The following is a 17,861-nucleotide window of genomic DNA, read 5'->3' on the forward strand; positions in this document are numbered from 1 at the left end:
ACATGAGCCAATCTGGAGTTTCTGGAGAAATCCAGCTACCGCTGCAGAGGCAGCTGTTAGCTGTTGTTACCGGCATCCTTGTTAGCGACCAGGGAGGTTTCAGTCCCGACTCGTGTCTACCAGACACCCTGACAACTGGTTAGAAAGAGAGGACTGCACCCTTTCAGCCTGCGTACTTACTGTTGTTTGTTGCTTTGACTTCTTTTTGTTCTCCGTTTTTATGTTGGCAGTATTTCTTGAGGTAGAGAACTTTCACCTTTATATTGTGCGGAGTATTTGTCCCTTCCTTGCCCCCTTAAAGAACACGTAGTACCTATGCCTTATAAGGTCTCTGTTTGATGTGAGGAATTTGCTCTTCTTGCAAGTCGGTTCTTGTAGAGGGGAGGCTTTGAGGATGTCTGGGCTGCAGCAGGCTGTCTTCGTTGCTGTGTGCACAGCCCTCATGGCAGGGCACACAAAGGTGGTTGGTTCTGACTTCATTGGCGGGACTCCATTGCCTTTATTTTTTAATTTAATTAATTTTTTTTTTTTTTTTGAGATGGAGTTTAGTTCTGTCACCCAGACTGGAGTGCAGTGGCGCGATCTGGGCTCACTGCAACCCCCGCCTCCCGGGTTCAAGCGATTCTCCTGCCTCAGCTTCCTATGTAGCTGGGACTACAGGCACACACCACCATGCCCGGCTAATTTTTGTGTTTTTAGTAGGGACGGGGTTTCGTCTTGCTGGCCAGGCCGGTCTCGAACTCCTGACCTCAAGTGATCCACCTGCCTGGGCCTCCCAGAGTGCTGGTATTACAGACATGAGCCACCGCATCTGGCCTCCATTGCCTTTATTTCCTTCTGCTGATAAGTTCTGATGCCAGCGAGACCCAGATTGTGCCATAGGAAAGAGGGGGCTGGGCTCTTCCAGAACCCCTATCTTGCAGAAATCTCTCTTCTGTTCCTATGGACAGAGAATTGGGTATTGACCAGTGAAGACTTCTTACTGGGACTGGGCGTGGCCACTACAGGACATCTTCCAGACTAAGAGGGCCAGTTGGGGGCTACTGGACCAGGGAGGACAGTGGCGGCCGCTTACTTGCCATGTGCTTTGTGTGCGGTGACTATGTAGCGACATTTGCAGCCGGACTCTGTTTCCTCCGTAGAGACACTGGCAGCCCTACAGCCATGACATTTACTCTGTACAAGGTGGCAGGAGGTGTGGGAGGGCACCGGGAACCCAAGGCCATTTTACTACCCTTCCCCCAGCGCTCCTGTTACAGTGCTTGTGGGAGTCCCAGCTGTGCCTCCAGGTACAAACGGGTTTCTTCCTGCAGCCCACAACCCTGACAGGACATGCCTCCCGGGTGTGCTCCTAACCTGCCTCTTCTCTCTGCCCCCTCCCTCTTTCTCCTCTCCCCTTCCCCTCTCTTTCTTCCTCTTCCCTCCTCTCCCTCCCTCTCCCTCCCTCTGTTTCTCTCCCTTCCTTTTCCTTCTCTCCATCTCTCCTCTCCTTTTCCCCCCTCTCCCTCTCTTTCTTCCTTCCCTCTCCTCCAGAGGAGTCTGTTCAGGGATTTCTTTCTCTCTTTCTTCTACTTCCTGGAGGAGTGTGTTTAGGGATTGGCCACCTCTGACTTTGGAGGAGGGAGAAACCTCAGTGGGATATGTTCCAGGGCGACCCCACCGCATCCTTGGAACTAGGATGATCTAGACATTGGAAAAGACACCATCCCTGCGAAACCCCAGAAAAGGCTTAATTTGTGAAAAGTAATGGAGTGAGCTGTGCCGTTGGTAGAAACTGCTTTTTTCTTCCTTAACAGTTTAAATCTGTTGTCCGTTCTCCATGAAGTGATTGGACGGGGCAAGACTCAGGTTTCCCATCTGTTCTCTGTTTGCATTTGGGCGCCATTTCAAAAACCACACGGGAAAAGTTTATAGGCAAACATTATAAAAAGTGACAGTCTGAAGTGCTGCTATCGCTGGTTTGGCAACGTAAAGTGTTACCTGAAATAGCTTACCGTTTCCAAACCCTTTTGCTGTTTCAACTGTCTGAAGACAACCCTCCCGCTGAGATGGGTGAGAAGTCCAGCTGGTTGTGTGCAGTGAAGTCACATAAGTCACAGCCTTTTTTGACTTCTACAAGATTTCCCCCTCCTGGGGCTATCTTCACATACAGCGAGGATTTTTTTCTCTGTTTACTTACAGAGAGGTAAATTCATGCAGCTTGTGGCTAGTGGCAATCCATGTGATGTCACATGGAGAGGTCATGATCTCTACCATGATCTGCTGAGGGGCTTAGAGAGTCAGGCAGCCCCTGCCTCAGTTTCTTTCTCTCCCCAGTCAGAGGTCCTGTGAGCCCCCAAGGAATAACAGGATGGTTTTCTTAGGGAAGGAGGGAGGCCAGGTCAAGGCAGGAATTACCCACAGGCTATGTGCAGATGCCTGTTGTTATTCATACTATTTATTTGTTTGTTTGTTTGTTTGAGACAGAGTTTCACTCATGTCGCCCAGGCTGGAGTGCAATGGCACGGTCTCGGCTCACTGCAACCTCCACCTCCCGGGTTCGAGCGATTCTCCTGCCACAACCTCCCAAATAGCTGGGATTACAGGCACACGCCACCACGCCCAGCTAATTTTTTATATTTAATAGAGATGAGTTTCACCATGTTGGTCAGGCTGGTCTCGAACTCCTGACCTCAGGTGATCCGCCCGCTTTGGCCTCCCAAAGTGCTGAAATTACAGGGATGAGCCACCATGCCTGGCCTATTTGTTTATTTTTAGAGACAGGTTCTTGTCTCGCTGTGTCACCCAGGCAGGAATGCAGTGGCGCGATCATAGCTCAGTGCAGCCTCTGGGGCTCAAATGATCCTCCTACCTCAGCCTCCTGAGTAGCTGGGACTACAGGTGTTTATCACTATTCCCGGCTATTTTTTTTTTTCATTTTTTGTTGAGAGAGGATGTTACTATGTTCCCTAGGCTGGTCTTGAACTTCTGACCTCAAGTGATTCTCCCACCTCAACCTCCCAGAGTGCTGGGATTGTAGGCATGACCTGCTGTGCCTGGCCCATTTATTTTTTGATTAACTGTACAAGTACCTGTCTCTCTCATTTTTAAAGTATCAAAACAGTCATTTTTTTTTTTTTTGAGATGGGGTTTTGCTCTTGTTGCCCAGGCTGGAGTGCAATGGCGTGATCTCAGCTCACCACAACGTCCGCCTCCCAGGTTCAAGCGATTCTCCTGCCTCAGCCTCCCGAGTAGCTGGGACTACAGGCATGCGCCACCATGCCCGGCTAATTTTGCATTTTCAGTAGAGACGGGGTTTCTCCATGTTGGCCAGGCTGGTCTCGAACTCCCGACCTCAGGGGATCCGCCCGCTTCGGCCTCCCAAAGTGCTGGGATTATAAGCATGAGTCATCACGCCTGGCCAGTCAGTTTTTTTTTTTAAAGAAGCTGCTTATGGCTGGGTGCGGTGGCTACCACCTGTAATCCTAGCACTTTGGCAGGTGGAGGCGGGTGGATTGGCTGAGCTCAGGAGTTTGAGACCAGGCTGGGCAACACAGTAAAACCCCGTCTCTACTAAAATAAAAAAAAAAAAAAAAAAAAATAAAAAAAAAGAAAATTAGCCAGGCGTAGTGGTGTGCACCTGTAATCCCAACTATTCCAGAGGCTGGGCAGGAGAATTGCTTGAACCCAGGAGGCGGAGGCTGCACTGAGCCAAGATGGCACCATTGCACTTCAGCCTGGGTGAGAAAGCGAGACTCCATCTCAAAAAAAAAAAAAAAAGGCCAGACGCGGTGGCTCACGCCTGTAATCCCAGCACTTTGGGAGGCCGAGGTGGGCGGATCACGAGGTCAGGAGATAGAGACCATCCTGGCCAACACGGTGAAACCCCGTCTGGCCAACACAGTGAAACCCCGTCTCTACTAAAAAAAATACAAAAAATTAGCTGGGTGTGGTGGCAGGCCCCTGTAGTCCCAGCTACTCGGGAGGCTGAGGCAGGAGAATGGCGTGAACCCGGGAGGCGGAGCTTGCAGTGAGCCGAGATTGCGCCACTGCACTCCAACCTGGGTGACAGAGCGAGACTCCGTCTCAAAACAAAACAAAACAAAAAAAACCTGCTTGCTAACATGCTGCTGGCACTTCCCAAGTATTTGAAACTTCTGGGAGAAAATTCACATGGATGCAACTGAGCCTTATGCAGCAGGGCTGCAGTAGTGTGGCCACAACAGTAGAAACAAATGTTGAGCTGTGTCCCAGGAAGGAGACTTGGTGCCTTGTTTACCAATTTTAGGAAACAGTGACAAAGAATGTCCAACACTACTGTGAAGCTTGCTTGCTTCTTTTCGAATTTTAATTCATATTGTGAAAAATACATGGAAACATATTTTCTGTCTGTGGAAGCCTCTGAAAGAGCATTTGTGCATAGCAAAGCGGCTTCTGGAACCTTCTCCACATTGTGTTTTGGCAAGAGATGAGGGAGATGTTGGGCTGTGCACCCCTGGTGGATTCGCACAAGGTGAAAAGTATGCCACAGCAATGGGAAAAAGTAAATCCAGGAAGTGTTCACATGACTGTAAAAGGAGTTATGTACATTTCCTGGGGATTCTTTGCTCTTTCACAGAGCAGGCTGTGTAGCCTGGTGGAGTCAGGGAGAGGTGGTCCATCCATGGGGGGTGACCAGAGTTAGGGAGGCCCCTTTGCACATGCAGGCACAGAGGGGATTTGCTGGTTGTCTTGGCTCCGCACAGCCTGGGGCCAGGTCAGTACCACTGTGGGGATGGACATGGAGGGCTCAGGGAGTACATGTTTGCAGGGAGTGGGCAGGGGGTCAGGTCATCTGTAGCATTCAAACCCAGAAGAGAAGCCAAGCCCTGTGGACGGCAAATGGACCCAAGGACACGGGCAGGGACAGAGCTGCTTCCGCTGAGCCAGCTGTTAGGGGCTTGTGTTCTTGGCCCCCTGGCTGGGGTTGTCTTTGATATGTGTCGTGTGTGCTGGGCCCTGCAGGCTGGGCTTGGGGGGCCACCGGGTGGCCTGGGAGGCTACGGGTGTGGCATTTGGCCCATCCCCAGCGTGTGGCCCCACCCCATCCCTGCCTCTCTTCTTACTTACATCCTCTCTTTTAATTGCTTCTCCCCAACCTCTTTTTCTCTTTCTTGTGTGTTTATTCATGCATTCTCCCTAACATGAGCTTGCAGAGTCTTCTGGGATACCCAGGGGTATCACTGGCCTGTTTACTAAAGGTAGTACTGATCCCTAAGATGGGCCCTTTGTGAAATGACCACTGAAGGGGTGGAGGGAGGAGTCCTTGCTTTCTCAGTTTACCAAGACAGCAGTTACTGGTTTGAGACTTTGAAGAGAGGATGGCTTGATTTTTATGGATAAACATCATTATCTCATTGGTGTATTTTAGAGGGTGATATTTTACTATCCTTGAAGCTTGGATATCTAGATGACAGTTTTGATCTGGTTTTACTGGGATCAAAAGCAGTTTTAGTGCATCAAGTCATCTTAACTGTCATTGAGATGGGACTCCTGTAAAACCACTTTGTATCTGGAGATAGCGATCCAAGTGTCCCGGCTGGGCGCAGTGGCTCACGCCTGTAATCCCAGCACTTTGGGAGGCCGAGGCGGGCAGATCACGAGGTCAGGAGTTCAAGACCAGCATGGCCAATATGGTAAACGCTGTCTCTCATAAAAATACAAAAAAGTTAGCCGGGTGTGGTGGTGCACGCCTGTAGTCCCAGCTACTCGGGAGGCTGAGGCAGGAGAATCGCTTGAACCTGGGAGGCGGAGGTTGCCGTGAGCCGAGATCATGCCACTGGATTCCAGCCTGGGCGACAGAGTGAGACTCCATCTCAAAAAAAAAAAAAAAGAAAAAGAAACCCAAATGTTCTGTGATTATCCTCTGAAAATCACGGTGCTTAAAAAATCACGGCAAGCATCTTCCACCTTGAAGAATAACCGTGATAGTGACAGTCATTAGCCCAACACATTGTAGTTGATGATCAGGTTCGTCTTCGTTGGCTCATTGGAATCTTACCAGTAATAAACCAGTATTTGGGTACTCTTACCCTGCAACAGATGGGGAATGCCAGGCCAAGAGGTGAAGCAGGAACGGAGAGGCGTGGGAACTCCGGGCTTCATCCTCTTCTCATCCAGGGCAGCACCCTTCACCAGGCATCTCCCATGTCCAGCTCCGAATAAGACACAGGTCCTCGCTGTCCCCTGTTCTTCCTTCTAGAACAGCAGGTGGTAGTGCAGCAGCTCAGATACCCCCAGTTTCAGCAAGATTTTGGGGTTTACTGATTTTAGGTGAAGGAAAGGATTCTCAGTGAAAACACTTTCCTTTAAAAACAGGAAATCATACATCGTAACTCCTCCTTTGCCGGGAGAGAGATTTTTTCTGTATCATAATTGCAAATGCCTTGCTTATCTTTTTTTCCCCCCTAATGCAGTCTTAGAGTATTCCACTGCGTGACACAGGGACATGGTTGCACCTTATCTGAGGGTCAGGATGGAGCAGATTGGTGTGTGGGTCCCAGGTGCCTCCCCTGTAAGGGAGGGAAGCTTTGCTGCCTCTGCTCAGCGGCTGCCCTGGTGACCAATTCTGGCTAAGAGGAAAGTACATTCCATAACATTCCTGGTGACTTGCTGACCATGTGATGTTGTCATCATAGACATTGATCATTTTATGACCCAGACTAATCCAATGTAAATTCATTCTAACATGGTGGGTGCTGTTTCAGCAATGAGTTGTTGGAGACCTGGGACTCAAAGGACATCTTGTCCTTGCCTTAGCCAGCTGTCAAAGGGGTTGGACCAATAGCGTTTGGAGCCCCTTCAGCTCTCATGTTGCATGAATCTGTGACTCTAGGATGTTGGGAGTGGGAGATGGGCTGAGATTTGGGGCCAGACTGAATCCCTGCCCTCTTCTCCTTCTCATATTTCTCTTCCTTTCTCTTTTCTGTTTGGTCTCCATAGTTTAAAGTATTTCTATTAGTCACTCAATTCAGCTGCATTTTGACTTAACCAGCCTTGAGAGACCTGCTCTAAGAGCGTTCAAACTGAAGTTCCCAGCATCTTTTAAACTTCGCTTTGTCCTTCACTTCTCAGCTCAAATGCCTGTTCTTTGGAGAAGTCTCTCTGATTGTCTTATACAACAGGGATTGAAACACTTTTTGCAAAGGCAAGACTGCAAATATTGTAGGGCTTGCAGGCCACAGGGTCTCTGTTGCAACGACTGAACTCTGCCCTTGTAACACACAAAAGCAGCGCCAGACAATAAGGAATGGGCATGGCCGTGTTCCAATAAAGCTTTGTTTACAAAAACAAGCTGCGGCTAGCTTGGCCCGCGGGCCATCTCATCCACCACCTCCTGCCAAGGGACCAGCCCTCCTCTGCCACTGTTGTGTGTGCCCGTACCTTGCCATGTCCTTCTTCCTAATGCTTAGTCAAGAACACTGTATTTTTTGTAGATTTTGTATTTATTGTCGTCACCCCCACCATAATGGACGCTCCACAAGTGCAGGGTCTTTGGCTTGTCTCCTCTTGCTGCGGAACTTCCAGAATAGGCTTGTTGTATAGTAGGCGTGCAGTAAATAATTGTTGAGTGAGAAAACAAACGTTAGAAACATAACCTGCCCGTCAGCTGGGCTTTCCTTGCTTTGGGGTGTGTTTGTCCATGTTACATTTAGCTTCTATTTTCCTCCTTTTGTTGTGATTCTCTCTTTGTGTTCACATGCTAGTTGGCATCTGGGGCTTGGCATGCATGCCTTTGGGGATGCCCCTTTGGGAAGCCTCGGGCCTCCCATGTGGCTGTTGATGGTGGTGGTGAGGGGGATTTCTTGTCCCCGATGCATGTGGCCCTTGCTCCTTTCACAGTGGTACTGAAACACAGATTGACTTGATTTCAATCTCCTGTGGGAGATTTGTCCTTCTGAGGGGTGTCTAGGCAAAACAGTTGCCTTTGACCCTGCCCTGATTTGGTGCTGTCTCGGTGCTGGGAAGCTTTGCATTTTCCAGGCCTGGAACTCTGGGTCCCATTCACACTTCTCACTGGAGGGGTGAAAGCCTGCTTCTCGGGCCCTCGTAGCCACCCCAGCCGGCAGCTCCAGATGTTGTTAGTAATAAACGCCAATGGTTTCCTCTCAACTCCAGTGGAGAGGTTGTGTGGGTTGGATCCTTGTGGGTCCCATCCTGTGCTGCATATCTGGGGACTGTGACCTTGTTTGACATGGCCATGTGTATGCCAAGCAGGATGGGATTGGTGGCGGGAAGCACAGAGAACCATGAGACCCATGCCTTTTCTCTAGGGTCTTGGTGTCTCCTTGGGGAGATGGGATGCGTTCATGAGAATATGGCGCATCCTGTGAGCTGGCAAAGTGGGCAGATGTATGGTGGAGGGGGAGGGAGCCAGTACACTTCCGCCCAGGGGGACTGATGCAAGGTGACCCCCATCACGGAGGACCCTGCTTGATTTGGGCCTTGGAGGGCGGATGACAGGGAAGAGAGGGAGGAAGGACTGTCCCTACAGAAGAAGCCTGGGACATGTGTGGCGGGAGTTGGTGAGCAGGGTGGGACTCAGCTTTGTCGTGTGGAGTCGGGGGCACACAGCACCCAGCGGCTTCATTTCAGGACCCCTGTAAGTGCAATGGAGACCGCCTTGCAGCTGTCTGGGCATTTTGCTCTTTTTGTTTTTGGTGTTAAGGCCTCCAGGCTTTCATCATTTTGAGGAAAACAGCAGGTTTCAGCTCACCCAGAATTAGGTCTCTAAACCGGCAAAGTACTGATCTGAACCTGAGAGCTCATGAAAACTCTGGGTGGCAAAAAATCTTGTAGAGGGATCCCTTAGTTTTCCTTGAGTTTGAGACATTCATTTTAAGAAGCCTGGCCTTGGGGCAAGAGACCAAGTCTAGCACCAATAATTAAGAGTGTATGTGTGTGTGACGCACAGTCACGTTTCATGTACAAATGTGTAAAACTCGGCATTCTTACAAATAAAACCTACCACAATAACAGATTTTTGCAGGTATTACGGTGCCAACACACTTTGGCAATCAATTTAAACATTTTCTTGTGGAATATCCTTCCATGCTATGGTTTGGTTTGTTTCTAAAGCCCCATAGGATGTGGAAACTAAGTCAGGACTGATTGGCTGGGGGTATCCTCTGGTTGCTGTTCCAGATACTTCCTGACTTCCTGGGGCTCGGGGAGAGGTGGATGCCTGCTGGGGCCATTTGCAAAGCAAGAACAGCTTCTCCTGGGAATAAGCAGGCCTCCACTGACCTTTGTTGGACGTTCTCTCCTCTCCCTCCTTCCCATCTGTCTCCGTCTTCTCTCTCCCACCTTTCTGCAGAGCCACCAACCAAATACCAAATCTCTCAACCAGAAGTGTACGTGGCTGCGCCAGGGGAGTCGCTAGAGGTGCGCTGCCTGTTGAAAGATGCCGCCGTGATCAGTTGGACTAAGGATGGGGTGCACTTGGGGCCCAACAATAGGACAGTGCTTATTGGGGAGTACTTGCAGATAAAGGGCGCCACGCCTAGAGACTCCGGCCTCTATGCTTGTACTGCCACTAGGACTGTAGACAGTGAAACTTGGTACTTCATGGTGAATGTCACAGGTGAGTTGGCCCGCCAGCACTACGCTCTCTCTTCTCTGTAGCCATTATCTGATTTACATTTTTTTGGCCAAGTGAAAAGGTAGTGAGATCTCTAATTGGATGCCAGGCACACAGATTCATAGTTTTTGAAATTCTTCTTTGGGACCTGGTGCACCAGAAAGGCCGATCATTAAGAATGACAGAATTCTTGTGCACAAAGTAACATTTTTCTTGATATAGTACAGTTTTATTTAAGTAAATACATGCTTTTTTTTTTTTTTTTTTTTTGGTACCACTGACATCTTTGGCATTTAGAATATAGGATTGAAATTTGGATACTCAAGATTTCTGATTCGTTTATTAGAGTTTGAGTTTCTCTCCTTGATTTCCTTCTATGCAGTGAGCGGGACAGAACAGGCCCCCTTTGTGGCCGAGTTTAAAGTTCTGCTTTCAGAATGTTAGTTGATGATGAGAAGGGCCACACAGGGACTAAGTTTTGTTAGGGATCAATTTCTTCCTTCAAGGGGTTCCCACATACTGAAAGGTTAATGTTGGAAAAAGAGTCTTTGGGTGCTACACAATTGGTAAATTTGTCAGGGGCTTGAATACTGTTTGAAGCTTGAAATCCAGTTCTCATATATCCAGTTTTATAGCCTGTTTAAATAGCGTGAAAGCAGAAAACATTGAGAATCATAACATAGACCAACTGTCATCATGGAGGGAAAATTTAAGCCATTAAAACTATCTTAACTAAAAACAATCTCAGGCTCTTTGCGAGGGTTCCTGGGTTGTTGACTTTGCTATGGAGAAGGTCTCAGTTGTAGATAATTGCAACCTTTTTGCTTTGCAAAAACACATCCATGGAATATGTTCTTTTGCATACAGATGCCATCTCATCCGGAGATGATGAGGATGACACCGATGGTGCAGAAGATTTTGTCAGTGAGAACAGTAACAACAAGAGTAAGTAACTGCCCGGCTCCGATGGTCCCCGAGAGAGGAGCATGGAGGGAAGTCCTGCCTGTCACCTGTCTTCTTGTCGACTCTCCTGCACCATGCTGTGTCCCGCGGCCCTTGCCTTTCCCCGCTGTGTCTACTTTCCTGACTTTCAAACCTGAGAATAAACCAGTGTTGCTGCACAGCCTTCTCTATCGTTTGTCCTTTCTTCTCGTGTCACTGGTCATTCGTTTTTCAAAGCAGTTACTACTTTTCTTTCCTTGATTTTCCCTTTTCCCTTTGGCTTCTCCCTATTCAGAGACATAAAAATAGTAGAACCATGTAACATCTTGGTTTTCCTTGTAATCACTGATTGTACTTGGTTTAATCCAGTGGTGCGTGACTGGGGCAATTGCCTATTCTTGCTCTCCCAGCAATATTTGGTTATCACAACAGAGGGAGGGGGTGCTGGTGGCCTTTAGTTGGGGAGGGGCCAGGGATGCAGAGCACAGCCCCATAACAAAGAATTATCTGGTCCAAGATGTCAATCATCCCTAGGGTGAGAAACCCGGCCTCCTACAACACACACCTCATGCTGAGTGGAAATGAAGGACATGTGCCTTACTTTGTAGACCACGATTGAAAAGGGAGCCAAGGATGGCTTGCTTAATGAGGGCCATGAACACTGAGCGCTAACATGGGGGAGGCCATTTACTTGCGAGGAAGAACATGGCGTAGCCTCTTGGAGCTGGGCAACCTGAGTTTGAATCTTGCTCTACAACTTCTGAGTTGCTCATTTCACTTCTGTGCCTTAGTTTCTTTATAAAATGGGAGTAATAATAATAATACTGTCTTCTGGGGTTGTTATGAGGATTACATGAGTTCCTAGTTGTGTAGTGCTCAGAAGAGTGAGTGCTTGCAAGTGTTTATTCAATACACAAAATACAATATAGCATTACTTGCATTTTCCAATGACTTGGCTAGAATGTTCCTAAAGTGTTTGTACATAGGGTATTGGGGTTCTCTGATTACATGGTATAGTCTACATTTTTCTTAAAAGGATTTTAGTCAATTTAGTACATTTAAACAAGGCCTAAGGAATATACCACACCCAGCTAATTGATGTATATATATATATATATATATATATATTTTTTTTTTTTTTTTTTTTTTTCCCAAGATGCAGTCTTGCTTTGTCACCCAGGCTGGAGTGCAGTGGCGTGATCTTGGCTCACTGCAACCTGCACCTCCCGGGTTCAAGCAATTCTCCTGCCTCAGCCTCCTGAGTAACTAGGACTACAGGGGCCTGCCACTACACCTGGCTAATTTTTGTGTTTTTAGTAGAGGTGGGGTTTCACCATGTTGCCCAGGCTGGTCTCGAACTCTTGACCTCGTGATTCACCCGCCTCGGCCTTCCAAAGTGCTGGGATTACAGGCGTGAGCCACGTGCCCGGCCTAATTTATGCATTTTTAGTAGAGACAGGGTTTTACCATGTTGGCCAGGCTGGTCTTGAGCTCCTGACCTCAAGTGATCCACCCGCCTCGGCCTCCTGAAGTGCTGGGATTACAGGTGTGAGCCACTGCGCCTGGCAATACTTTATTTTTTCGAGCAGTTTTAGGTTCACAGCAAAATAAAGAGGAAGGAACAAAGATTTCCCATATAATCTTCCCCAACACATGCATAGCCTGTCCTGTTATCAACATCCCCACCAGAATGGTACATCTGTTCCAGTTGATGAACCTGCACTGCCGTCATTATCACCCAAAGTCTGTGGTTGACTTTAGGGTGTGTAATCATACAGTCTGTAGCCTTTACAGATTGGCTTCTTTGACTTAGTAAGATGCATGCAAGTTTCCCTCATGTCTTTTCATGGCTTGATGGGTCATTTGTTTGTAGCACTGAGTATTCCATTGTTTGTATGTATCAAAGTTTATTTACCCATTTACCTACTAAAAGATATCTCGGCCGGGCACTGTAGCTCACGCCTGTAATCCCAGCACTTTGTGAGGCCGAGGCAGGTGGATCACTTGAGAACAAAAGTTTGAGACCGGCCTGGCCAACATGGCGAAATCCCTGTCTCTGCTAAAAATAACGTAAGTTAGCCAGGTGTAGTGGTGCATGCCTGTAATCCCAGCTACTCGGGAGGCTGAGGCATGAGAATCACTTGAACCCAGGATGCAGAGGTTGCGGTGAGTCGAGATTACGCCACTGCACTCCTGCCTGGGTGACAGAGTGAGACTCCATCTCCAAAAAAAAAAAAAAACAAACTCTGTTGCTTCCAAGTTTTGACAGTTGCAAATAAAGCTGCTACAGACATCTTTGTGCAGGTTTTTGTGGGGACATTGTTTTCAGTTACTCTGGGTAAATGTTAAGGAGTGTGATTGCTGGATTATGTGAGAAGAGTGTGTTTAGATTTGTAGGAAACCACCAAGCTGCCTTGCAAAGTGGCTGCACCATTTTGCATTCCCACCAGCAATGAATGAGAGTTCCTGTTGCTCTACATCATGCGATGTGCTTGGTGTTCTGGATTTTGGCCATTCTGATAGGTGTGTAATGGTATTTTGTTGTTTTAATTTAAATTTTTCTGATGACAGATGATGTGAAGCATCTTTTCATATGATTAATTGCCATCCATGTATCTTCTTTGGTGAGATGTCTGTTAAGGCCGTTGGCCCATTTTTTAATTAGGTTGTTTGTTTTCTTACTGTCGAGTTATAAGAGTTCTTTGTATATTTTGGATAACAGTCCTTTATTACATCTCTTTTGCAAATAGTTTCTCCCTCCACCTGTGGCTTGCCTTTTCATTCCATTGACAGTGTCTCTTGCAGAGCAGAAATTTTTAAGTTTCACGTAGTTCGGTTTTTTCTTTTATGGATGGTGCCTTTGGTGTTATATCTAAAATGTCATCACCCAACCCAAGGTCATCTAGATTTTCTCCTATGTTACCTCCTAGGAGTATTATTGTTTTGTATTTTGTATTCACGTGTGTAATCTATTTTAAGTTAATTTTTGTGAAGGATGTAGGGTGTGTGTGTGGATTCACTTTTTAGCCTGTGGATGTCCAGTGGTTCTGGCACTATTTGTTGAAAAGACTGTCTTTTAGTTGTTTTTTTTTATTTATTTTTTTTTTGAGATGGGAGTTTCGCTCTTGTTGCCCAGGCTGGAGCGCAATGGTGTGATCTCAGCTCACCGCAGCTCCTGCCTCCCGGGTTCAAGCAATTCTCCTGCCTCAGCCTCCCGAGTAGCTGGGATTACAGGTACACGCTACCACACCCTGCTAATTTTGTATTTTTAGTAGAGACGGGGTTTCTCCATGTTGGTCAGGCTGGTCTGGAACTCCCGACCTCAGGTGATCTGCCCGCCTCGGCCTCCTAAAGTGCTGGGATTACAGGTGTGAGCCACTGTGCCTGGCCTTTTACCTTTTTAAAGGAAAAAGATAAAATAGATATTGGTAGGTACCTCGGATAAATGAGTTACTTAAGTGAAGATTTAGATTTGTCCCTGAGTCTCCTAGCAGCTGGGGCAAAAGGGAAATATTTTGGTTGATGCAGTTTTTACTTTTTGTCAAGAGGAAGCTTAGGGCAGTGGTTCTCAAAGTGAAATTCCTGGACCAGCAGCATCAGCATCACCTGAGAACTCCCTCAAAATGGAGATGCTCAGGTTCCTCCTCAGACCCACTGCCTTAGAAACTCTAGGGGTGATTCTGATTCACACCAAAATGCGAGAACCACTGGCTTAGAATTTGCACGTGGAGGTCTGCCCTGAATGGGAGCTTACCGTTAGCGGTCTTGTTCGTAAAACAGTGGACAATAAGGTGAGTGGAAGTATCTTCTGTGATTTGTACCAGCCTTCTAAAGAGGTTATCATTATTGTTATTTAACAAAAAGCACTGATACAGTGGAGCATGTCACTTGCTTCTTTTTTTTTTTTTTTTGAGACGGAGTCTCGCTCTGTCGCCCAGGCTGGAGTGCAGCGGCGCAATCTCAGCTCACTGCAAGCTCCGCCTCCCGGGTTCACGCCATTCTCCTGCCTCAGCCTCCTGAGTAGCTGGGACTACAGGCGCCCGCCACCACGCCCGGCTAATTTTTTGTATTTTTTGGTAGAGACGGGGTTTCACCGTGTTAGCCAGGATGGTCTTGATCTCCTGACCTCGTGATCTGCTTGCCTCGGCCTCCCAAGGTGCTGGGACTACAGGCATGAGCCACGGCGCCCGGCCCACTCGCTTCTTTTGGCCAGCGGCTCTGTCGTGAAGCTGGAGGCAAAGATGCTGAGGGCCTGCGCTAGACAGGCTCTGTGCTGGCTGCTGGTTCCGTCCATGCCACCAATAACCCAATCAGGTGGAGAGTATTTATTCTTGCTTTATTGATTGGAAATTGTGGCTCAGCAAGCAAAAGAAGAGCTGCATTTCAGTCATAGGCCTGTTGCCTGAGAGCATCCTAGGGTCACGATGGGGGTGGAGGTTGAATGCTTGTCCAGGTGTTTACAGCTCTCAAGTTTTACTGTATGTGGGTGCCCTCACTATGGATTGAGACATCAGATTCTGTCAGCTTGGTTTTTGGATGCCTGGGGAACTGTGTTGTCCTGGTAGTCGGCTACCTGCCTAATAGCAGGTTACCGTGAAACGATGTGAAGCAATAGAATGCAACAGCAAGGTATGGATTACATGACAGGCAGGCTGAGTGGTTCAGAAGGATTATGTGCTGTGGACCTTATGCTTTGCATTGTGAACAGTGTTCCTAGCTGCCCAGCGCCCATGCAGAAGGGCCAGGGGGTACAGCGCCCATGTGATGAATGCCAACCAACAGTGTACTTGCCATGCCTTCACCTTGCAAGCAGAGTTCTTTTGTAATTAGCTCTCGAATGACAGCAACTCTGCCCCTGAAATGGGTGCTCTGCAGTGATTAAGGGCTAGTGTTAGCTGTACCAGGGAGATACTGCTGTGAGGAGGTGCCTCTGTTTGGTGTCCGTGAAACATTAGATGCTATTTAAAGTGATAGCGGTTCTTAGCTGGCTACTTGGCCTCTGCCATCTGTTAGTGTGATTAGGCTGGTCTGATTCACAGGTGCAGCCTGGGGCGGCTGAGATTAAGCAGCTGTGGCCTGTGTGGACAGAGGAATGCCATGGCCGGGGTAATTGGCAAGGCAGGAAAGGGGACATTGCCATTAAAACAATTTTTTGCCACCTCAAGTGTCAAATGCCTGACCCAATTAATAGGGAAAATTGCAGAAGCACCAAATTCTTTGCATTTTCAGCCACCTGGAAAACACTCATGTGTCCAGATTGATTTCTTTGGTGCCTTCTGATTGTCTGGAAATGCCACTGGGGTATGTTTGAATGTTCTTCTTCAGGAACTTTGACAAATGATGCTCCAGTGACCCTGTGTTGATGGTGACATTTTTGGGCTTTTCTGAGTTGTTTTTATTTTTTCTCCTTTTGGATTGAGACATTGAAAATTTAGTTCTGTATCTTCCAGTTGGAAAAATATATTGCACGTTATTCCCTCTGCTGATTTGCTAGATTATCGATCTAATTTCGGTGGTTAATGTAAGAAGGCAAGCTTAGCTGCCTGCTAGAGTATTTTTTAGATTCTGTGCAGAGTACGAAAAGCTTGGGCGCCAAATACAATGGCAAAAATAACAAGAATTAAAGATCGGGCGCGGTGGCTCATGGATGTAATCCCAGTACTTTGGGAGGCCAAGGCAGGCAGATCACAAGGTCAGGAGTTCAAGACCAGCCTGGCCAGTATGGTGAAACCCCATCTCTACTAAAATATAAAAATTAGCCGGGCTTGGTGGTGGGTGCCTGTAGTCCCAGCTACTCGGGAGGCTGAGGCAGGAGAATCGCTTGCACCCGGGAGGCGGAGGTTGCAGTGAGCCGAAATCGTACCACCACACTCCAGCCTGGGCAACAGAGCGAGACTCCGTCTCAAAAAAAAAAAAAAAAATCTATCTATATCTATTAACATCACGTTGTACATGCATTGAAAAACCCAGCCATGGGCTGATTTGATTGATCTTTTTAAGTTGGTTTCTTCATCACAGATGTGCAGGGCATTCTCTGGTCATATTTTAGCAGCGGACTAGCTGATGACCTCACATGGTACCAGCATTAGATGTTTCCAAGTGGAACAGTCCTGTGATGTCATTACAAGCCTGTCTGCCAGGAAATAATGCTGTTACATATGCCCCTCGGTGCAACACATTTTCTCCAGAAAGAAAGTTGCAATTTCAAATGCTAATTTTTGAAATGCATCCAGGTTGCGGGTTTTGAAGGGTTGAGAATTTATCCTTTTGCATAGAAAAGTATAAGTTAACTAGTTCTTGCCTTCCCTAGGTACTAGGTATGTTAACAGGTTATCTGGCAGGAACTAGGTAGATACATATACCCATTTGTTCGAGGGATTTTTATTGTCTCCAGCTTGTGTTTCAGTGATTAATGTTTCTGAAGAGCTTGAGACTTAGTTTTTGAGAAGATCATGATTGACGAAAAGTTCAGGTCCATTGCTTAACTCGAGGGAAGTGATGGAGAGACAGTTGTGTCAAGACTCTTGCTGCTAAAGTGGTTCTTTCTCTCGAGTAATGAGAGAAAAAGTAATTTTCTATTTTGGTTTCATTCCTGTTGAGACCTGCAGATGCCCACACTCCATTGTCAGGGAGAAAGGCTATTTTTTTTGGAAGTAACTAGGGAAAATGAAGGTAGTTAGCCTGAGATTCCAAACTCATTTCATTGATTAATCTGTCGATAACAGTTCAAAGTCACCTTTGTTCTAATTGGGATTTTTACTTGGTAGAGATCCTAAGTTGGTAACCGCAGCCTTCTTAGTTGTGTTGAAGTTTCTAGGAATTGAAAAGAACAGTATCAATAACAAAAACAACAAAAAACCCACACAGGCTTCGCAAATTTTTGGAAATTCCCTTTGTAATGAAAACATCATCAATAAGTTGGTTTGGGCCAGCACAGCAGCTCACACCTGTAATCCCAGCTAGTTGGGAGGCCGAAGCAGGAGGATCGTGTATATCCAGGAGTTTGAGACTAGCCTCGGCAACATAGCAAGACCCCATCTCTACAAAAAATAAAAAATTAGCCAGGTGTGGTAGCTCATGCCTGCAGTCCCAGTTACTTGGGAGGCTGAGGTGAGAGGATCACCTGAGCCCAGGAGGTCAAGGCTGCAGTGAGCCATGGTTGTACCACTGCAGTGCAGCCTGGGCAATGGAGCAAGACCCTGTCTCTTAAAAAGAAGAAAAAGCTGCTTTTGGTATTTTATCACAAAGACTGGTGATGGTGTTCCAGCCAATGGTTGGACTGAATATCTTTCTCAGTCTCCTCCTTGGTCAAACAGCATAG

The 17,861-nt window shown here is 47.3% G+C and overlaps 1 protein-coding gene across 11 annotated transcripts in view; it reads left to right on the forward strand.

Annotated features, from left to right (window-relative positions):
• FGFR2 (fibroblast growth factor receptor 2) overlaps nt 1–17,861 on the forward strand; it is a 121,643-nt gene that overhangs the window by 24,081 nt on the left and 79,701 nt on the right. For 6 of the 11 annotated variants that reach the window (XM_030806170.1, XM_030806181.1, XM_030806184.1 and 3 more), the window contains exons 3-4: nt 9,335–9,601; nt 10,466–10,543. The exons of 2 other annotated variants lie outside the window; for them this stretch is intronic. In XM_030806170.1, the coding sequence (XP_030662030.1) occupies nt 9,335–9,601; nt 10,466–10,543 (345 nt within the window). The remainder of the gene's footprint in view (nt 1–9,334; nt 9,602–10,465; nt 10,544–17,861) is intronic. 3 more of the 11 variants (XM_030806197.1, XM_030806203.1, XM_030806217.1) reach the window with 1 other exon arrangement.

Source organism: Nomascus leucogenys, chromosome 3 (assembly GCF_006542625.1).
Source record: "Nomascus leucogenys isolate Asia chromosome 3, Asia_NLE_v1, whole genome shotgun sequence".
Classification (NCBI taxonomy): Eukaryota; Metazoa; Chordata; class Mammalia; order Primates; family Hylobatidae; genus Nomascus; species Nomascus leucogenys.